This window comes from Lissotriton helveticus, chromosome 9 (assembly GCF_964261635.1).
Source record: "Lissotriton helveticus chromosome 9, aLisHel1.1, whole genome shotgun sequence".
Taxonomy (NCBI): domain Eukaryota; kingdom Metazoa; phylum Chordata; class Amphibia; order Caudata; family Salamandridae; genus Lissotriton; species Lissotriton helveticus.
In genome coordinates this window covers 1,079,324,361-1,079,348,601 of record NC_136070.1, presented here as the reverse complement: position 1 = coordinate 1,079,348,601, position 24,241 = coordinate 1,079,324,361, and the positions used below count along the sequence as shown (strand labels likewise).

The 24,241-nt window shown below is 42.1% G+C and overlaps 1 protein-coding gene across 3 annotated transcripts in view; it reads right to left on the bottom strand.

Moving 5' to 3' along the window:
* FRMD4B (FERM domain containing 4B) overlaps positions 1-24,241 on the bottom strand; it is a 596,661-nt gene that overhangs the window by 112,625 nt on the left and 459,795 nt on the right. For all 3 annotated transcript variants that reach the window (XM_078661469.1, XM_078661468.1, XM_078661470.1), the window contains exon 11: positions 12,653-12,739. In XM_078661469.1, the coding sequence (XP_078517595.1) occupies positions 12,653-12,739 (87 nt within the window). The remainder of the gene's footprint in view (positions 1-12,652; positions 12,740-24,241) is intronic.

Below are 24,241 nucleotides of genomic sequence, written 5' to 3'. Positions count from 1 at the left end.
GAAATCTGGGAAGTTGGGGGTAATTGAAGAAGAGGAGGAAGACGAATTACCGAGTACCAGTAATGGAAAACAAAGTGAAGTTCCTGAAGGAGTAAAATTGCCGAATAGAGAAGTTCCTGAGTCAATTGAAATTTCAGACTACGAAACTGAAGAAAGTGACGTGGATGGTGAAAGTGAAAACAGAAAGAAAAGGACTTGGAAGTCAGAATCAAATAATTCTGAACCAAAAAAGAAATACGTGAGAAGAGCAGACTACTGGCCTGGTGGAAGATTGAGAGTCAGATTGATCAAGAAACCAAAAGAACAAGTTGAAGAAATCAGTAGTCAAAAGAGTCCTGGAAAAGAAGTTGGAGTTGGAAGGAAAATTGAAGTGGTGTCGAGAAAAGGAAAAAGAATAGTAAGACCAAACCAAAAATACAAGTCTCCTGAGTGGACTTATTTAGTAATTCCACCTGTTATTGACATATATGGTAGTAGTGAAGAAGAAGACGAAGTCCAAGAAATTAGTGACAATGATTGAGGTACAGAAATATTAAATTAGCAAAAGGCTGAAGAAAATTTGTTAGTTGACACAAGGTCGAAGAAAAACTGTTTAGTTGAAGAAAACTTATGTATGACATAAGGTCGAAGAAATCTTGTTTAGGGTTTTAAAAAAAAAAAAAAAACATTTTTTAAAAGGGGGGTGTAAATATAAATTTAGATTTTAAAAATGTTAATTTATTTTATTTTATTTTGAGGCTAAACTAACCAAAAATGCCTTATGTTAAGGAGAGCACTTCAAGGTGTTCTGTTTTTAAGAGATGCTGTAAGATGACTCTGGTGTGTCTGCTTATTTTAATTCTGCTCTGGTTGGTTTTAACTGTGATTATCCCTTTGGAGATGAACAGAGAATTACACAAAGTTAACATAACAAGCAAAGCTCTAGTTAGCCAAACTAAACATAGTGCGTCTGCAAAAGTTATTGATCATCAGCCTAACATTCATCAAGATAAATCAATTAGTGATTTTTCAAGTAATACATTCACAAAGCTATTGAGTGAATATGTTAAGGTAATGGATGCAAAAGACTGCTACGTCTGCGTTAAGTTACCTGCTTCTGTTTCTGAGGGAGTAACATATAATATGCTTCCTCTCACTTATGGTGTAACATGTAGTGTGTTAACTAGCTTATTTTATCAAACTGGACGCTTAGAATATTACTATTCAGATTTTGACGAGATTTTTGCAAATATTAAGATTGAAAACGCTTTAAATAAGCATAAGAAAGCAAAGCAAATGAGAGAATTTTTCCTAGTTACTAACGAACTCACTTATGAGTATGCTTATAAAAATAATCTAACTTGCAAATTAAGTGCTGAAGGAAAGAAATTTTTGAATATGGTTGAGGAGAGAAGAGCAATTTATAAGAGGAATGAATTAGTCAAGCAGACTAAGTCTAGATTCTGGCAGAAAGAGGATGAAAAGTTAAATGGCAAAATGCTTGAAAATATTGCAATTCACATAGACAAACCAGTTAGTGGAAAGCTTTGCATTAGGAGAGATAACACACTTTTTGATAATTACTTTGTAGGTGCAAGTAACTGTGAAGATACTTATCAGATTTTGGGAGGTTGGGGATTCAAAGGTGGAAAGGATCCAATCTTTCCTGGGATTTATTTTGTTTGTGGTGACAAAGCCTACTACAACCTTCCAGACCACTGGTATGGAACTTGTTATGTGGGAATTGTTTTTCCTAAAGTGTTTCATGTTGACAGAGATTCAGAAGGATTGTTTAAAATTCATAATTATGTAAATAGAGTTAAAAGAGAAACTTTTACTGAAGTTCTGGGAGATATTTTTCAAGCAGTAATACCTTTTGTTGGTATAACCTTAAATGCAGGGAGAATCAGAAAATTGTCCACTATAGTTGATAGATTATCAACTGACACAGCTGATGGGTTTCAATTAGTGAATGTTGAAGTTATTGCAATTAGATCCATGGTAATTCAAGATCGCCTTGCTTTAGACATACTCCTAGCAAAAGAGGGAGGAGTCTGTGGCATTTTACATGTACAACATTGTTGCACATATATACCTGACGAAAGTAAGAATATTGAAATGTACATCAAGAATATTACACAAATGCATTCAGAGATAATTCCTTTAGAAGAAGATGATTTTACAGGGAAACTTTCAAAAAGGTTCCAAGCAATTAAAAATTGGTTTCATGATATTGGAAGTTCAATTCTTGGCAAGATTTTGGCACCTTTGATCATAATAGTATTCATTTTTATTTTGACCAAAATAGGTTGTTTGTTACATAAAAGAAAAAAGCAGTTGAAAGAGAAGAAAAGAATCTATAAACTTAGAAAAGAAGAAGAAAGGGAGATCGAATTACAGGAGTTACATAGAGAGCGTTATGCTAATTCCAAAGATTATGCAGAAACAGACTTTTAGGATTACTGATACAAATGAATTTGAATCGATTTCTCGGAAGTTTAAATTACCAAAATTTTGGGTGCTGGTGTGGTGATTTGTTAATCACCAGATGAGGGAGTTGATGGAGCGAGATAGAAAACAAAATTTTGTTTAAACTCGTGAAGTCACATTTCCATAACATGAATAATAATATTAATGATTTGTGATATGTCGTGCTAATACAACTTAGATTAAACTTTACACATGGGGGGACTAACATGTGTGCTCATAAACGTGCATAATTGTTGCATCTTTTTGTTCGTGCAAAATAATAAAATAATTTATTGTTTTCGTTTTTGTCACTACTAACTGCTGCAAACTTAAAAGAAGCATGTGCTTGTTTTGCTTTTCCTTGTCTGTGTGATGTCATTTCTACTATTCTAGGTGCACATAAGTCTCATGGATTAATGAAGACTGGTAGATATAAACGCTGCTTTATTTGTTTGCATTTGCTAGGTAACATTTGATTAATCGGGTGGGTTAATTAATTAGTAAATCCTGGGGTGAATACAGAATCTACATTATTTCTTACATTAATACTTTTCTTGTGTTTGTTTTATACTAGAAAGCATAAGTTGCCTGCTTTTGGGCCTAGTTTGCTCGAGTTGCTAAAAGCTGAAATTTACTTCTGCAAAAGTCACGAGACGCCCATTCTGAAATAAAGTGTTCGTCAAAAGCTGCATTCACAAAGCAAAAACTGACGTACTATCATCATTCTGTCGGACGTGGCCAAGGTCGAAAAAGAACATTTTGTCAGCCCTTAACTTGGCATCCGCGGAAGTCAATTGGAAGCAGTGAGAACATTATTGTACATTTGTTGCAAACCTAGGAAGCTCCTGGTTGCATTCGGAAAGGACAATGGTCCTTAAGAAAAGTGACCTAATGGAAGATTTGAAATGTGGGTGACATGTCACTTGTCACTCTCAGCCAATGGGACGTCGAAGATTTCTGAAAACTTTCCTTTGCGTAGTTTAGTTAGTGTAGAAAGGTATAAAAAGTCATGCCCCTAGAGATGGGCTGGCTGCTGCTTTCTGACTTTCCGATGAGGGTGAAGTGCTGTCGGACATTGCGTGGAGCACGTAAGAATCCTCAAAGAACTTTACTTTAATTTCTATCTATTTAGCTCAGTTAGGGACTTAGGTTTTAGAAATGCTAAACTTTAAATACTCACTTTAACTTTGATTCACTTGCTTAAATTGTATTTTTCTCACGTTTCTTTACAATCATGCTTGCTTCAATGCTAATAAATTACTTTTATAAAACTATCAATTGAAATACCATAATTTAGTAAATAAAATCTTACTTTTGACAAACAAGCTGGTCTTGATTATTCAGAAGTGTAGGTTACTATTAGCTAGATCACGTCGCCAATGGTGGTCGTTTAAATAGTTAGGATTTGTTATAATGACAATATTCTTTCCGCTAATGTTTAATATTGTATATAGTTTGTAAATTAGGTGTATATAGATTTAATCCGACCACCTGATTCAGTAGGCCCAAATTATGTCAGGTTTATAAATGGGTCCATAGTTTGGTATAGAATTTTGTTTATAGGTTATGAAGTTTGGGTAGCGTTGTTTATGATATATTTTCTATAGGCCGCTGGATCAGTGGCTGCTACCACTCTTTTGATGACTCAGCAAGTACATAAAGGAATGAAATTATAATGCCTATTGCATTACAAAACTGCTTAGTGGAAGAATACAGAACCAGCTTCAAATATGCCAACAAGCTGAAAAAAATGCTTATCCTACAGCTAAAACCTAAAACCACAAGAACATGCGTGGCCCGGTGTGATATCCTATTTGTGTATCTAATGCTTACTGCGCTTGCAGAGCACGCTTTGAAAACAGGAAAAACTCGTCTTATTGTTTATATTCGGCATGCCTTATGTCATTAGTCTTTAAAAGCCTACAATGCAATCTTTATTTTGTGTTTTCGTTTGCGGTGGGTGTGGATTCTTAAAGTGAGGATGATTTTGTGGCGAAGTAACAGTGCGATTCAGGCAAGGAGCCCATCCCAGTGGTGGTTAAAGTACTCCCTTCCCTTTCCCATCGTGGAAAGGCATTTACTCCTGCCTTTGACAGGAGTACATTTCCCTGAGTTTTCAGAGCGAGAATCTAGCTGCCCACAAATTCAAGCTCCTGTCTGTCACTGTCCAAGCCCTCCCACCCGCCAGCAACTCACCTCCCCAACACCTAACACCAAATTCGCCGCCGTGGAAAATCTCCCATTGCAAGTACACTTTACGAAATACAATTCTGCACATGACGAGTAAAGGAACCAATACGTTCAATTTACCATTGCACATTGCTTCTTTTACACTCCAAATTACCTCTTAAGAGGCGCAAATAAGTTTGTGAATTGGACACAGAGCTCTGAACTTGGAAAATGGTGTGACATTTCAGGAACTAAAGGTTTACAGGTGTATTAATTAAAAAAATAACAAACAAGGGAAAACACTCCATGTTGCACAATTTTTCTTGTCTAGTACAACAACACACTGAGTAAGTGAAGTAGTTAATGTGCATGGAGTGAAGTAAACTGGTGCTGACTTACACCTGGGGCAGCACAAACATTGGAGAGTCAGCAGTGCATCAAACCAGAGGATGCGGCTCTTTGATACACTGGCCTCTGTGCAAGTCCCCAGCGGATGGGAAATAAACAGAGCTGCGCTGAGTTGTTCTTCACACATTTCACCTTCTTAGCACAGCAAGGGGCAGCTGATCAACAAGGCAAACACTGCCCTCATTACCGAGGACCTGTGATGGCACAGGGGGCTTCTTCACTGGCTATTTGCATACAAGGGCACGGTGCGCGGCAAGTTTGACTTTCCCACGGATGGGGCTCGTTCGAACAGAGTAGCAACACAAGTGGTCTGTTGCATTCATGAACAGCCCGACACCTGCAGGCCCAGGATTAGTGATGTCAACACAATGATTTTGCTGAATTTGTGAGGACACGTCACACCTGCGTGTGGCAACGCTCTGCAAAAGATTCTCTGGCAAGAATTGGTGCATGTCCTGGGTGCCACGTGGTATTTCTTTGTGCATCGATTTATTTTAATACCGTGTTAAAACCAACTATTGGGGTCACTGCTCTGGCAAGCACCACAAAGTACACATACAGTATTATAAAGTACAGTAGGCCATACTGTGTGTGCCACACAGGGCGAATTAATCACTTCAGGTGCAAAGATTGTGGCATGTGGAAAAAGTGAGGGCAAGGCAATCCTGCACAGGTCTAGCAGCATGGCTGTGATGGAAACCTGTCAAAGTTGAGAGCAGTGGAAGCAGTCCTACTGGGTGTATTGCTATTCTAACTCGCCCATGAATCAGCAGTGGGATTGAGAGCCATTCTACTCTCTCCCTCACTCAGACACACAAGGGCTGCGTTAAGGTGAAAATGGGACAGTTTCACATAGGGCGACTTTGTGGAGGCCGCCTGAAAGTCATGTCCTAGCGATCTGCACTCGTAGGTTCTTGAGTTAGAAGCCTTACAGGTACGACTGCGGCACAATTACTTTTTAACTTGTTAGAAAGGCCCATATTTTGAAACCCAAGCCAATAAACTCCTAGCTTCCCCACTCCATCACACCAGCAAACATGGCAGGTTGCAACCTCCACCAAAACTAGTAATGAACATGAAACGTGATGAGTCATTTTAGAGACAGCTTGAGCTAGGACTCCTGCACATTAATGAGGAGAATGAGAAGGGATTCATTCTTCGCCCCTATGCTTTTACATATTCTATAATTCCCCATATTTATACCAATCCCTTGTTTGATTTTTGGGAAGCATGTTGGACCTGAATGAGCGACTCACGCTTTGGCAGAACATTCAAGCACCCTTATGATAAGCTTAAACCTAGGATACACAGGGACAATTTATCAGCCTTTTGTGGTGGTTGCACCTGCTACTAAAGTAGCCCTGGTCTTCCCTGTAGTAATGTGGATCTACAATATTGTAACACTATCTAGACATGCTTCTTGGCAAAGTTGCCGAGCAAACACACAGCATGCACAATCTTCGGGCTGAAATACATAGACCAAAGCATCCTTTGAAATACGAGAACCTATCCACCATCCCAGCATAAACATAAGACTACCAAAAGAAAATATCAGCCTCTTGAGGTGGTGGGAGGTATTACTTAATTATTTTATTATTAGTGGCAGGTATCACTTTTCTTAATGGCTGTCATAAATGTCCTTAAGAGCTGAAAGTTTGGGGTAAGTCTACTTTATGCTTATTATTTTGGACATGTGTGTGCACATGTACATGCGTGTATCTTGGTGTGCGCGTGGGGCAGTCACAGAAGCAATGTCACTTTGTCTTCCCAGTTTGTACAGAGCTGAGAATCCTAGTGCCATTAAGTATGTCACTGGTACACAATCTGTAATTAGTAGCCCACTTATTGCACATTCTGTTTATGTGGTGGTTTGAACTATGCAAAATTACAAGGGCCATACCTAGGGCTTTAAGTGGGCCGGGTCTCACCGGGTCTCTATCGGGCTCTGTTTTGTGCCCTGGCACAGGTGGTCCGTTTTTTCCGGTCTGCAGTGACAGCAGGCATCGATGTGCGCTGCCCACACGGCTCACTTCTCACTAGTGGAGAAGTTACGGCATGACGTCATGGCAGGTGAGTGTTGTAGGGGAAGGGAAATCCTTAAGAGAGTCATTTTCTCTCTGGATTTCCCTTCCCTTTTTGAAACTCAGGAGCAGCAACATTGTCATGGTGTCACCAGGGCTTTAAGTGGAAGCTTTTTCAATATTAAGACAACAAGCCATAGTTGCAGCTTATTTATCTTATGCAGCTAACAACCATTGACAAAGCCAAAAGTCCTGACTTGTTGTAGGTATAATGTTACTTGTTGTGTCATGTATCTGGATGCAATGACAGAAACAGAAAATTACCAGTCGGGCGGCACACTATATGCTAAGCACAGATTTTTAGATACGTGTTTTTAAGCCATGCCCTTAATTACATTGGTCAAGCCCCTTTGAGAGACCCCCCAGTATTTTCATCCTACCTAAAGCTCTGGCCATCCCAATGACCAGTGGAACGGTGATCTCTGTGACCTACTTGCTACCTGTCCTATACCCTCTGGTTCACAGAAGCCTAGTTTCATTAGGACAGTGGTCCACAGAGAGCATTCTATCTTTCCCCTGGGTGAACTAGAGACTCACACTAACACAGCATAAAACAAGTGTTGGAGTATCAGCCCCCATGGACATTTCCTTTTCCATTGGCCGAAAGTGCCAAACTCCTCTTTAGTCTGGAACCCTCACCCCTCACCTCCCTCCCTAGCTACGCCAGTGAGTGCTGGAGTATTGTGAGAGACACCGAGCACAGTGAACTTAATAATGTTTACCATCCCATGGCGGTCACAAGCAAACATAGAGCCAGAACAAACCCTTGCAGTATGAAGGCATAACGTTCATTTTCTATTACATGTTCCAGGAAATAGCGCTCTGGGTAATGTGCAATAAAAAACTAAGACAAGTAAAGGTTGGCATAATTAAAGTGAGTATTATTGAAGTGTCATTATTAAAGTGTGTATTTGCTGCACGGAGGGACTGTTCCTCCTACCCAATCATAAGTAACTTTTAGCAAAATTAAGTCTGCTGTAGAAACGTGTGTAATAAAAGTTTCTCTAGTACAGTGATCTAACTAGTTAAATCCCAACATGCTGCTACGAGAAAACATTATTTACCATGCATTTTTTGAATAACAACAAAATATTTCAAGAGCCGTGTACAATTATTTAAAACTGAGACTGTTCCCTAAATTTTGCTCCTCCATACAGCTTTTTGCTAGAGTACTCTTCAAAATCGCACTTATCTTCCTCAATAAACTAGTGACTCTTTGAGAATGAGGCTTTTAGCAAACCATACACATTATTTTTTCCCCACTCTATTACACTGTACTCATTTAATAAACTTCCTGCATGTACACAAAATAACTGAAGTCACTGATTGTGCCATAGTCCCTTAACCAGGTTCACTGCTTCTTATTTGGTACACTCACGCTTTAGGGCCTGTATTTGCACACGTAAAGATGTAATTGGATGCTGTTCCTCAATAAGGACATGGTGGAATGAAGACGAAGTGGCCCTTATGCAGCACAATTTGACAAATCACATATAGTGTGTACACCCCGATCCACAAAGGGCCCCTCCACAAGTGTATCCCACCACTGCTCACACAGGTGCACCACCCCTGAGGCCCGCCCACTTGCGATGGAAAGCATATAGCTAACCGCTTATAGGATGTCCATTATTCCCCAAAAATATTTTCTTCGAATCCTATGCCCAAATCTGTGTCTATCAGGACCAAGTACAGACTTTCATTATGCAACTAAACTGTAAAACTTTTCTCTGGTTTATTTATTATTTTGAGGGAAGAAAGGATAGGGACACATTACAGATGATTGGTCATTTGGGGTTCATACTGCATAATGTTTGGAAAAGAAAATCAACTGAAAATTGCTTGCCTTACACTATAATGAACCAAGGTATCTGGCAGAAAATAATTGAATTTCAGGAGGAAGACGCTCAATCAGAAGCGCAAATTCTCTCAGGCTAGAACCCCCGCCAGATTTAGATAACAAAAACCATATTTTTTATTTATTTATTTATTTAAAATTTATAGTACGCAACAGCTACCCGCAGTGGGTTTCCCGGCGCAAGGGATAGACTGAAGAAGAAAACTGACATCAATCACGGCTATGAGAAGTAATTTTTTTTTAAAAAGTAGGGTTATCAGTTTTTTCCGAAAACTGAGCATGTTGGCCTCAGTCTTCGTGGCAATGGGCAAGGCATTCCAGAGTTTGGGGCCAAGATGGGAGAAAGATCTTCCACCCATCTTCACTAGCTTAAATCTGGGGATGACATAATCGCAGTTGGCCGATGATCTCAAAGTACGACAAGGCCTGTAGGGTTGAACCAAGCTTTGAAGATATAATGGGGCAGAACCCTGCTTGATTTTGAAAATATAGCATAAGGCTTTAAATTTAATTCGACTCGAGATCTTGAGCCAGTGGAGATCACGAAGAGCCTGCGTAGCCGAGGACCTCCTCGGGATATTACAGAGGAGACGGGCTGATGAATTTTGTATGACCTGTAGTTTCCTTACAGTCGCAGCATCTGCACCAAGATAAAGAACATTTCCGTAGTCCAGGCGAGATGTTACTAAAGCCTGGACTACTGTTCTTCTCGTGGCAAGGGGCAACATCCAGAGAATTCTTTGGAGCCATCTTAAGGTGGTAAAACAGATGGCCGCCTCCTTGGTGGCTTGTCGCCTCATAGACAGTCTGTCATCAATAAGGAAGCCCAGGTTACGTACCACCTGGACTGGAAGAGGAGTAGGACCCATGGTGCTGGGCCAATGTTGAGGGCCCCAAAGATCCTTCTGCTTCCCCAAGATGATGATCTCGGTTTTGTCACCGTTAAGCTTGAGGAGATGCCTCTGCATCCACTCAGCCACAAGTGACAAACCAATTTTTAGACCAGACACATTGCCATCTTCAGCACTGGAGAGCATACACATGCTCCTTTTCTGTATCAGCTCCAAGGATTTGGAACTCGCTACCACCCAAGGTTCAGTCTAACCCATCAACCCACGTGTTCAAAACAGAGGTGAAAAAGATCCTAATGGACAGAGTCCTCTCATATAATTAGGGTGAACCTGTCCACTGGGCACAGTGGCCAGCAAAATGACAGTAATACCAATACTGGGCAGAAGCACACGCAGCTCAGTAGAACCTACACAAACATTGCCCCCCCCCCCCCCTCCCCCCGAACCTGAAATAAAACTGACAAAAAGCAGACTCGTGGAAAACAATGACTCATAAACGCATAGCGGTCATTTAACAATAACTCTGGCACATCACAACATATCCTACTGGAATTTTTAAAAGTTGGTCTATGTTTTTCCTAAATGTGTTTTTTAACATTTTTGATTTATTTATGTATATCATTCATTTGTACAACGCTCTGATACTCTTAGGCATGTGCACGCTTTAAAAAACCCCACCAAAAACAAATATATAAATACAAGGATCTGACATCAAAAAAGACCTGACACACTTCCCTTGTGGGGCATGGAAGTCAATGCAAAGAATGCAAGAGCATCAGGGAACAGCAGCTCTTGAGCTTGCCACCTGGCTCGTCCAGAATGTACGCTTCCAGTAGAGACGACGCACAATGCAGTTAATGAAGTGGTCTCCCATACCGGAAAAAGCTTATTTGCATAAAAATAACTCTAAGGTGTACATATATTGTGATACAAAGTATAAAATGTACCATATAGAGCTGCAGACCTGTGGCTGCTTGCAGAGTTATGGCCAAGGGAAAACTCTAGTCATTAAAAACCTGCACTGGGGTTAAGGCTTGACAATGCCAGGTCTGGGAAGGTGATCCATTCCGTTTCAAATATAATTACCATAAAAATGTCTTGCATAGCGCTTCAGTTTTTCAGCAGCAATATCACAAAGGAATCACAATTTACAGCTCCAACAATCACCGATATTTGATTCTAGACCTACGATTAAGTCACCATTATGAATATACTTAAAACATTTCTCTCAATTGATGCAAAGGAGAAAACCTTTTATTCCACAAGACAAGAAGGGGTTGAAGTGAGAGCATGTGAGCACAAAGTGAAATCAAGAAAACTAATTAATCAAACACATTTTGATGACACATCCAAGCTTCATATTAAGGGGACATTTGGGAGATTTTAAAACGAAAAAACCCTAAACACTGCACATATTGGCAAATGAGAGAATTTTGATTGCAGGGAAAGGTAATACTAGATTACAAACTGCTTTCAAGTCAGACCTCGTGGATGTGATCTCATTGAGGCTGAGACATCAACCATCAGTCCCAACATAGGAGTTACTAATCAGTTTTCTAACTCAAGCACAATGGAGAGAGCACTAATTGTCCCAAGGATTTAACATGACCATACAGTCATACATTAATTCAGCTTTTGAGATGTAATTTCACCCTAAATCAGCTTGTTGAACTATAGGTCACCCCAACATGACCAAGGGAGGGCTGGGCCACGAGAGACCAGCACATGCGACAAGACAAGGGAGCAGGACACCTCTTTTGATTAGGCAACAGCTTCTGGGGCATAGGAAATTGACAGCAAGACGATGTAAGACAATGTAAGAAGACAAATCTCTGGTGGAACACATGACAGGAAAGGGAAATGGCACATTACAGCAGGCGAAGAGGAACAGATCTGTACAGATGGGTGGGATAAGACAGAAAGAGGTGAAGACAGGTGAACATATGACAGGTGGGAAGAGCAATAGGACACACTAATGGGTTGACTAGTGAGATACACCCCTGGGCCAGCGTTACAGACAGTATGGATCATGGCAGTTGAGAAGGAAAGTGCAGGATACATAATCGGGCGCGCTGTAGAACGGAGAAGCATGACCATTTGGAAGAACAGTGACACTCAAACAGAGGAGAGAAGATTTTTACTAAGACCAGGATGGTATTTATATAGCACAATATACAAGAGAGCAGTACACATGATAAATGAACATTTGGGAGTGACTACACACATCGCTTAGCTAGAGGAGGGAAACAAAGGAAGGGGAGAGAAGAAGTGGGGGAGAGAGAATAGAATGCATATCCTGGGAAGAGTGACAGAGCAAGGTGTATCACATGGAACTAGAGACACATGCGACATGATTAGCAATAGGGTTGCAAGCATTTCACGACAAGACTGTGATCATGATTCTAATATGGAAGACCAATACAGAGGAAGCCCTTCATCCTGAGAAATCATCAACAATTAATGAGAGAATAGCACAGGAGTGTTATGAAAAGGCACGGTGTAAAGGTAATTGTCTTTTTTATAGTACAGACTTTCAGTACAAAACGTAATAGCTTTATGACAATATATTTCAAAACAAAACCACCGTAAAAAGTGTAAACCAATGGAAGTGGCAACAAGCACCCATCTTGAGCAAAAGTACTTGTGGACAGTTGAACGCTGTCTACTCAAAAGGCAAGGCACATGTTTTTAAATGTAACAATTTCAGGCCAATGATATTTAATGAGTGAGGGTTAAACTGTAGTTTTCCTTTTAGCTATGGGTCAAGAGAAATGATTTCAGCAACTGATTCTTTGAACATTGTTTTCTGACCTACTACATTTTGGAACTACAACCCTTACCTTTCGAGGCTTCACCTTATCCTGTAAATCATACTGTCCGATTCCTTTATAACTTATGCCAAGCCACCAGGGGATTCCTTGTTTGTCCTAACAAATGAACACAAGTAGGGAAAGCATGAGGGTTTGACTTAATCAAGAACCATGCATTTTACCCTTCAATAAAATCAGCAATTCTGAAATAAGATGGCTCATGTACACATCTCTGCTATATGACATAATCGGTGAACAACATCACAAGACAACAACTTCTTGATTGACGTCTCAAAATTATGCTCCACAAAAGCGTTTACTTAATTTTTCGGGACTCCATATTTTGTGTTGTGTGTAACAGAACTGACATTAGGTTTACTAGGATGTTAATACTGCACAACAGGGAACCCCACATCATTTCTATACCATACTTACTTCCTTTTTGTGTGCTTTTTTACCATTCTACATTTTTGGACCGGTGTTTTGTATGCGTCGAGAGTATATCATGAATATTCAGTTTTACTGCCTGCTCTATTTCTTTCCAAAGAGGTCAATGCTTCTCATTTGGATGAAAAATTGAAGCACACCAGTTTATTGACCAGGCTTGTCAAGAAATTACGAGCACAATAACAATGCACGCAATTTGAAAACATATCAGCTACCATTTTAAGTATACTTCTCGAAGATTTGCTGTTCTGAATTTTGTTTGTTAGTTTTAAATGGATTGTGTTTGTTCCTTCAGACGTTCTGTCTCTTCCTGACTCATCAGGTACAGTACACAAAATATTTGAAGTTCCAAAATAAACATACCGGGTTGTTTATTCACATAACATTTCAGTTCTCGCACAGTACTTTTATCATGGTCAAGATGAAAGCTGAAAAGCTTAATGAAAATGCTGGTAAGGCAAGATGCTCTACATAAACATTTTTCTACAACTTGTTTAGCTTGGCCTGCTAAGTATTTTTTGTGCATTTGAGATGTGCCAATAGTTTTGAAATTGCATCATTGGCACTGAACCTGTAGAGTAATGTCTGCTACACTTTAAAGGTAGCGAGCCAATGAAAACGCGAGCCATGGTCGAACTTGAAGCCTAGCTCTGGCTCAGCTCGAGGTCCTGTTGGAACCTCGAGACAATTTCCAGCTGAGCTTTCCAGTGGCATAGCTAGCCACTCTGCTGCCTGTGGCAGTCGCTGCCTTTCCCACCCTGCGGTGGCCGCAAGAGCGGGGAATGGAGGCGGGTGTGCTGGCGCGATATTCCCGCGATTGCCGCCCCGCGGCAAACGCATGGAAGAGCGGGGGGTAAGGTGAGACCGCCAACCTCAAAATTCGTGCCGCCCAGGGCGGACCGTCCCCACCCTTGCTACACCACTGGAGCTTTCAAATGGCTTTTGCCTGCCTTCCTTCCTCTACCCTGGATGTGCCATTATGGACAGAGCAGACGACCAGGTTCCAGTCTCGGCTTCGGCTCAACATCCTGTGTTTCTAGGCAAATCACGTAATCTCCCTATCCCAATAAACAATGAATGGTGACCTTGTGTAATGTAACAAATGCTCATGCAAATTGCTCCAATAATTTCGAATGAGTTCCTGCTATATAAAAATTGCAGAAATGTGCACAAAGAGATAAAAATAAACCTTAACATACGGAAATGCAAATAGATACCTGTTTCCTGGCTGATTTGTACAAACTCCTTTTTCTTCAATACTGCGTCTGAAAGCCCTTTCAACTATGTCAGTTGAGAACACCAGTTTTGTGCTTGATTTAATAGACTTTAACGTTGCTATATAATAATCTGGGTCACGTACAGTGTTTACATGACAATTGTCTTGCCTCTTAGTGCACTAATGGTTCATGTTTAAAAACTATCACCTTTAATAAGTACTTCTCGGTACAGTCCTGTAATGTGGTTTATGGATGTCAAAGATTTACAAGTTAAGGAAATACATTTTTCTTGAATTCTGAAGCAACTTGATCATATTTAACGGCTGTACGACTGCACAACGCATGCAATTACTTTGCATGCCTTTGACACGCATTTTTTGCGCACATGTCTTTACAGCGAATATGTATTTTAAAATGCATGCCAATACCACACATTGTTTTTAGATTTGAAACAATGTATTTGTGGGGGGAGACCCCCCACCTACCCCAACTTACCTTAAATGCGTGGTGGTACACCTTTTCTTCTTTTTATTGGGACCAGTGGGCTCGTGATTAAATTGGATTTGGAGTACCATTGTGCCTCATTTTAGCTCTTTTTGCACAATTCCCCGCACACCTTACACCCACATCTACACTACGAGGCCCTATACCCACACTGCACCCAACTGCTTGGGACTAAAAGATCTCAGATAAAGACCACTCATAGGGTGATCATCAGACATTGCAGCGCCTGCCTGACGAGAAGCATGCCCTATGATGAAGCATGACACCCAGCCAGATGTGTGAGGGCCCCAAATCCCAAAGTGGGAGACACCCTTTCTCCACCAGAGGGTTAAGGTGTTAGACTGACCCAGCCTCTCCCTCTTCTTCTCTCTCTAAGGAACTGCATACCATATCCACTTGCTTATAAAATAGTAGAACATGCTGTAAAGTAGGCAAACACCTTTGCTCTAATAAAAGCAACATGCGTCTCCTTCTGAAACTCTTTTTGAAACTGCAACTTTACCACATCATGCCTTAAGCTCAACCTGGGAATCTTTTCTGCGTGCTAGGTTTTGGAGCATTTGCTAACCAAGTAAGAAATTAGTTTCAATGAAGGGTGGTTGGGCTCATGTCAACATTCACTGAGATGACCCAAAAGCAACTGCTCAGTGTAGTGATCCAACTCAACCCAGCACCTCAGTCAATTTAAGACTGGGATTTGTATTGAGGCTCAGGAGGAAATATTACTTTAAAAAGGATAGTGGACATCTACCTTCATAGCCCTCTTCATGCTGCTAGTTTTCCCAGAGGGGTTTGAGAGTTTCTTGATGGAGAGGCTTACATTGCTCTTCTGTCTACAATCTATAGGGAACTCATTTCCCGACTATTGGTATTTTACCCAATGCTAAGTAATCTCTTTGGCTAAAATTGATTTCCTAATCTGAGGCTCTTTGGCACAGGAATATGAAACTAGGTGGAAAGTACAATTAAATTGAGTGGTAGTGGTTGTGTCAGGCCACAGGTTATTAGGTTCAAAAGGCAGATTTTGCAGCTAATTAGACCATGCAAATGCTTCAAAGTCCTTTAGCACAAATAGCTGATGCATCAGGTTATTCTAAATACTGCTAACTAGGCATTGCCTTAATTATGAACATGCATGAGCCCGTCCTGTGGCTAAAGCAATATAAGATAAAATGCATTCACTGCGTGGAGAAATAAAGGCAATAATTACTATTGCTTGCACTAGAAAGCAGCAAGTTGCATCTAACAGTGTTGCACTTATCAATGTGTTTATATTGCATGAGCAGTATATATATATATATATATATATATATATATATATATATATATATATATATATATATATATATATTCACTGAAAAAACCATAGGTTATAGACCATATATAGTTAGGAATTAGCATTTACAAAACCTTGAAAATTCACTGAAAAAACCATAGGTTATAGACCATATATAGTTAGGAATTAGCATTTAAAAAACCTTATTTTACTCACACAAAACCATTGAAATTCCATATATAGTTAGTTGCACTAACTATATATCGCGCACCCGCAATCCACTGCTGATCATGTCACATATTACATCATTCATGACATGGTCAGTGACATCACTGATGACATCACTGATGACATCTCAAATGACATCACTGATGACATCACTGATGACTACATCCAGTGACTGTATAATTCTGTAAAGTTAAAATATGTCTTACATATTGAAGAATGAGTGGATGTATAAGTGTCTTGATGAAGGATTTAGTAGGGGCATGGCTGACTGTATGAGTGACTGATTAAATGTGTCTCACTGAGTGCATGGGTTAGTGACTAAACTGTCTTAATTTGTCCATCATTATGTCTGTTGTTCTGTAAACTGCTGCATGTGTTGATCATTAGCTATATGATTAACTGTATGGGTTATTGATTGGTTGCCCAAGCATTTGTATGGGAGACTGAGTGTGTGTCTGGGTGGCTGGGAGGTGTATGACTCTCTGCATAGATGTGTGAGCAGTTGATTGACTAGATGTATGGGTTCAAAAGTGCATGTGGAAACAGCTGTATGGGCGGTTGACTGTGTGCATGAGTGTATTGGTGAGTGAATGGATATCTCAGTGCTACATGTCAAAGTAAGTACATATGTAAAACACAGTACATGTGAGAGTTGACATATATAAATAACTGTGCATAAGAGCCAGTGAATGTGTGAGTGGCTGTATGGATCATTGTGAACTTGTATCCAGGATTGTATAAGTGAGTAAATATGTTTTAGTATATGTTTGAATAAGTAAGGTGTGTATAACTGTATAGTTGAGGAAATGGAGGTGTGATTGATTCTTTGCAGGACTGACTAAGTGTCTGAGTAACTCCATGGATGAGTGACAGTCTATGAGTGTCTGTTTACACTGAGTGTATCTAAGGTTATATTAGAGTCTGAAGAGGTTCATCGTATTATCACATGAATGATGTCATCAGTGATGTGATCAGTAATGTCAAATGAGATGTCATCAGTGATGTCATTTGAGATGTCATCAGTGATGTCATCAGTGATGTCATCAGTGATGTCATCAGTGATGTCATTTGAGATGTCATCAGTGATGTCATCAGTGATGTCACTGACCATGTCATGAATGATGTAATATGTGACATGATCAGCAGTGGATTGCGGGTGCGCGATATATAGTTAGTGCAACTAACTATATATGGAATTTCAATGGTTTTGTGTGAGTAAAATAAGGTTTTTTAAATGCTAATTCCTAACTATATATGGTCTATAACCTATGATTTTTTCAGTGAATTTTCAAGGTTTTGTAAATGCTAATTCCTAACTATATATGGTCTATAACCTATGGTTTTTTCAGTGAATTTCAATGGTTTTTTAATAGCAAATATCATAAGCTGTCGAATGTCAAGTACGTGGTAAGTGAAAACATTTTCGTGTTTATGCACACTGATCTGCTTTGAATGGTGCCCCCCCCCCCCCTCATTTCTATTAGGAGTACTCTCTCTTTGCAGATAGTGAAAGGTAGTTAACGCAGGCCTTTGCCCCCGTTGTAATCCGTCGTGCCTGCTTCTCTCTCCATTTGATTGATTGTTATCCAAGTATTTACTGTTTTAGAATTAGTTCTCTTTGGTTCATTCTCTATTTACAAACAAACACAGAGTCGCAATACTGTGTTTAGTCTTTGCAGATAACGAAAAATCGTGTAAAAAAAAAAGAAAAGGAATCGAGCAAAATCAGTAGGCCACTAATGGGATCTCTTTTTGACCTCGCTAAAATAGAAACATTAGGAACAACCCCTCATGACAAATACAAAACTAGTGAGATGAACTGAACTCCACACAATGATGGCTGCAAAACAGCTCGGCTCCGCCACCCACCCCGCCCAAAATAACGATAAAGAGCGGCTGCCATGATTGGTTGCGGAATGGCCACGACGGAGCTACGAAATGGTGCTGCTCTCATGCTAACCCCAGCTTCAGTCTGAAACATCCAGAAACACTGTAGACTACCAATTCGATCAGTTCCGGTAGCGCCCCAATGTAACCCGGTAGAGAAGAACTAGCCCTCCCCTCTTTGACTGATGGTTCTTGTTGCCTGTCCCTTCTGTTGTCATTTAACAGAACTATTTAGCCTGCTGAAAGGGGTTGTGTTCCGACCGCTGGTTGGTGGAGACATTTTGACTATATTCTGGACCTGCGTTGTCGCGTAATGCGTCATATGACGCGCCGCGTTAGCGCATCCGGAAGTCATCCGGGGCGCGCAGCGCGTAACGTAAGCATAACAAGTCATGTGACTTGTTAATAAAACTTTTCATTGGTTCATTTTACTTTTCTTATTGTAATGATGAAAGGCTTGGTCATATGACCTAAAAATTACGCTTTTCATTACTTCCGAACATTATTTTTTCTTAAATATATGTTATAATGTTCCAGGCTAATGTACTTTCCCGGAAATTTTACAACTGTCCTGCAAGTAAAATATATTCTTTTTTCGAGAAAAAGAGCGTTTCTTCGTCCCATGACGGAGCCGTTGAGCAAAAGAGGGTCGACCTGCTGTCTTAGTCGCCGATACGCCTGAATATGAGATTCTTATCGATCACTTTATGTTGCAGGAATAGAAAACACAACAGCCCTTGACCATTTATCTTTACTGCGTTCCTTCGTATGATACCTTTTACCCTTCATGTAATTGGTCTGCTTTATTTCACTTGCCTTTTAATGATTCTAAAACAGTCACTATTATTAAAAACTTTACCAATGTATATACTACTACCATGTTTTCTTTTAAAAACCTTTATTGTGAAAATTTCATTATACAAATACGAGCCTATAACCACGTGGGCCTGCCACGGAGCAAACTGTAATCGTATATGATGAATAGACATTTACACTGTAGAGGAACGTAACGGGCGGGCCATTAGGTTGCAAGAACTAAGGTGTCTAACAGTTACGGAATCGGTGGACGTACATTTTATAATTAAAATACGACAGGGCCAGTTACAATAAAATTATCTAGATATACATTTGCGGGCAAGTACCATGGGTGACGTTAATTCGAACTTTCAACAGTACAGTAATCAATAACACATCAGAACTTAATATCAATAGGGATGTCGAAATATTCAATCAATTCTCGTCCCCGCCCGCCATGTGCTTCAAAACTGCATACGTATCTCGTGATTTCAAGGTTCTGCAACCAGTACACAACAAGGAGTTACGAGTCCCATTTATTTCGGCGCCATTTTGGGCGAGGACGGGCAGGTCCAGGATATAGTCAAAATGTCTCTACCAACCATCGACTATGATGATGTTCATATGCTGTATTTATTAGAGTAACACTCATCTGTCCACATGAAATTAATTTGCCACAATCTAAACATGTCATTTTAATCTTTCCAAAGTTCTTCTAAATATTTGGGACCGTTTCCCTTGCCTCTGAAGCTCTCAGTGCCACTTCTTTGATGAATGTACTAGCAGGTCAGGGGTTCTCCTCCAAATCTCTCTTTTATGCAGCACTATAATTAATTGGTGCCACCTCTCCATATGACGATGCATGGTATAGTTACCACAACTATATATTTTTTCGGTTCCTCTGGAGAGTTCATCGTGGCAGATGAAGCGTGTAACGTACCAGGCATTTACCTTTTTTTGCATGTACAGGAAAGGAAAAAAAAATCGAGCGTCCGAGTTCTAAGGTGTCCCAGGGCCATTTTAGTGGACCAGGCCCAAATCCAAAGAACAGGCCGCCATTTTGAGAGTCCTCTTGCAGCCGCCTGTCGCTGTAGCATCAAGAGCAGCCGAAACTCAGCTGAATGGCAACTGAAACGGTAAAGGGGCGCCCCACTACAGCAGACGAGCCTCCACCTAGGAAGGCCCATTCACGCCGGCTCCCCCCCCCTTCGGGCACCCCACGCCGTTATTCGGAGCAGTATTGTAGGATGGCCACACCAGTGCGGCAACTTGCTAGACATCACCTCGGTGGTAACCGAATCTCAACGCCTTGTGGTGTCTTCTATTCAGAAAACATTGTTATGCTGCCTTCGACCTATTCGCCGCAAGTGCGCACACAACTCAACTGCATAGCTTGCTAGACACCACCTCGGTGCCATCCGGATCTTGGAATGTCAGCACCTTTTGGTGTCTTCTCTTCAGAAAATATTGTTGCGCTGCCTTTGGCCCCATTCGCACATCAGTCCGCTACTGACGCCATCTCACAGGCTAATGGGGCGCCCCACGCCGACTTTCAGCATTGTAGAATGACCACACCAGTACAGCCACTTGCTAGACATCACCTCGGTGCCATCCGGATCTCGGCGCCCCACTGCAGATGAAGTGCCTCTCAACTATGAAACCACCACGGTGACATCCGGATCTTGGCGCATTGTGCTGCCTTCGGCCTATTCGCACATCGGTCCGCTACTGACGCCATCTCACAGGCTAATGGGGCGACCCACGCCGAGTTTCAGCATTGTAGGATGACCACACCAGTACAGCAACTTGCTAGACATCACCTCGGTGCCATCCGAATCTTGGCATCTCAACGCCTAGTGGTATCTTCCATACAAAAAATATTGTTACGCTGCCTTTGGCCCCATTCGCACATCAGTCCGCAACTTAGACATCACCTCGGTGCCATCCGGATCTTGGCATCTCAGCGCCTTGTGGTGTCAGTCAGAAAATATTGTTGCGCTGCCTTTGGCCCCATTCGCACATCAGTCCGCTACTGACACCATCTCACAGGCCAACAGGGCGCCCCACGCCGACTTTTACCATTGTACGATGGCCACACCAGTGCCACAACTTGCTAGACACCACCTCGGTGCCATCCGGATCTTGGCATCTCAGCGCCTTGTGGTGTCTTCAAATCAGAAAATATTGTTGCGCTGCCTTTGGCCCCATTCGCACATCGGTCCGCTACTGACGCCATCTCACAGGCCAACGGGGCGCCCCACGCCGACTTTCAACATTGTAGGATGGCCATAGAAGTGCGACAACTTACTAGACACCACCTCGGTGCCATCCGGATCTTGGCGCGTTGTGCTGCCTTCGGCCTATTCGCACATCGGTCCGCTACTGACGCAAACTCACAGGCCAACGGGGCGCCCCACGCCGACTTTCAGCATTGTAGGATGGCCACACCAGTGCACCTTACTAGACACCACCTCGGTGCCATCCGGATCTTGACGCGTAGTGAAGCTGCAGCAGCTGCAAATAAGCTTCAGACAGTGTTACAACCGCTGCTCAGAACTCTCAACTATGACACCACCTCGGTGCCATCCGGATCTTGGCGCGTTGTGCTGCCTTCGGCCTATTCGCACATCGGTCCGCTACTGACGCAAACTCACAGGCCAACGGGGCGCCCCACGCCGACTTTCAGCATTGTTGGATGGCCACACCAGTGCGGCAACTTACTAGACACCACCTCAGTGCCATCCGGATCTTGGCGCGTTGTGCTGCCTTCGGCCTATTCGCACATCGGTCCGCTACTGACGCAAACTCACAGGCCAACGGGGCGCCCCACGCCGACTTTCAGCATTGTAGGATGGCCACACCAGTGCTGCAACTTGCTGGACACCACCTCGGTGCCATCCGGATCTTGGCGCGCTGGCCTTCGGCCTATTCGCACATCGGTCCGCTACTGACGCCGCCTCACGTGCCAACGTATTTTCTCCGCATTTTATACCCTATGCCGCATAACAGGTCATGTGACTTGTTTATAAAACTTTTCATTGGTTCATTTTACTTTTGGCTTCCTAATGATGGAAGGCTTGATCATATGACCTAAAAACAACACTTTTCATTGGATGAAAACTTTTTTTTTTTCCCAAACGATGAAAGCCCCACCTTGTTTCTGGATGTTTCAGACTAAACTGGCGTCAGCATGAGAGCACCACCATCTCGTAGCTCCGTCGTGGTCATTCCGCGAGCAATCATGGCAGCCGCTCCCCACCAGAAGCCTGCAGGAGTCGGGGCCCCCTAAACTTTTGATGAATTCTCAAGGCGGAGGGGACGCTTTCGAGAATGGGGTCCAAGACCTAGCAGACAAGCGTCCGATTTCCAAGGTGTCCCAGGGCCATTTCAGTGGACCAGGCCCAAAAAGGAAAGAGCCTGCCGCCATTTTGAGAGTCCTGTGACAGCCGCCTATCGCTGCACCGCAAGAGTGGGCGCAACTCAGCTGAATGGCGGCTTTTGACACAGTGGACCAAAAACGGACGGAATGGCAACTGAAACGGTAAAGGGGCGCCCCACTACAACAGATGACACTCCACCTGGAGAGGCCCGTTCACGCCGCCTCCCCCGGGGCGCCCCACGCCGTTATTCGGAGCAGCATTGTAGGATACCAAAACCAGTGCGGCAACTTACTGGACATCACCTTGGTGCCATCGTTCTGCTGCCTTGGAACTATTCGCACAACAGTTTGCTACTGATGACCCACCCCCCGCGACGCCCCACGCCGTTATTTGCTGGGTGGCAACTTACTAGACATCACTTTCGTGTCATCTAGATTTCGGCGCGTTCTGCTGCCTTGGAACTATTCGCACAACAGTTTGCTACTGATGACCCACCCCCCGCGACGCCCCACGCCGGAAATCTGGACGTTGTGCTGCGTTGGGACTATTCGCACAGCCGACCGCTACTTCGTTGTTTTTCCCTAAAAATGTTTATATGTTATTACTATTTTTGTTTTCTTGTATATATTTATAAATTATTAAAGTTTTATAATCTTACTACTTTGTCGGAGTGCTATATATTTTTAATGTGACACATAATTGTAAAAACTTTGATGTACAAAGAGTCATCCCTGGAATCTTCCGCTTCACGCTCGGTCCCCTCCCCAATCACAATACAGGATGGTTTTCAGATAATAGCAACGCTTCTGCTGTGACGGATCTCATCGAGTGTGGGCCTTGATCTACTATAACTCCTTTGAAGAGGGGTGATTCTTTACAGCTGTGGCCATAAACTACATCTGCAGGGCTAGCTGATAGCCTAGAACCGGCCTGGACAATCGGACACAGAGGAAAAGGAGTGTCAGAGGGTGCGGTAGTGAATAGGGCGAAAGGGAGGTGTCGGGCGGGCACAGGGTGTGATTCTCAGGGAAGAGCAGCGCAGATGGGGGGAGGTTTATTACCCATGCATAAGACAGAGAGCGGGGGTGACCACTGCCTGGGTGAGATGCTTGCGAGGGTGGGGAGCCATGCTAAGGATCGACAGCGTGCAGAGTGGGTCTGGTCAAGGCATCTAAAATGGCTGCCGTGCACGACAAAAGTGTGGCATTTGAAAAAAGACAAGATGGCGCAGACAATGTTTTTCAACACTTCCTGATTTCCTTCGAATCGAACGTTAACAGACGTTGGGGCATATTACCAAAGTTAAGCGATATTTATCCCTAACGATGCATTGCAAAGATTTTTTTACCGTCAGAAATTATCGCAGATAAACCTTGCTATTATCAAGGTTTATCGCAAATACGATAAAAAACGACCGCAATGCATTAATATCGCTGAAAACTCAGCGATATTCATGCATTACCGAGCTAATGCTCTTAGCCATGTTATCCACCTCCCATTGGATAACATGGCTAAGAACTGCTCAGGGCAGCTGTTACTTTTTGGAGATATTCGCGCTTATCTCGAATATTTCCAAAAGTTGATAATAGGAGATAGCGATGTTAGCGACTGTTTCCAGTCGCTAACATCTTGGCATGCCCATGTCATTAGTGATAAATATCACTCACATGCAAAGTGGGGCCCAAGATGGTCGCTATCTCCTACTAGCCGTCGCTAACTGGTGTTAGCAACAGCTAGGTAATACAGATATAATTTTATCTCCGCGAAGCGGAGCGCTGTTACAGATATATATCTTGTTTTTGAACGTTAATTTCTCAAAATGCACTGAAGCACATATATTGAGACCTAGCAAAGGCACATCGGGCTACCAGTCCCTAATATTTTA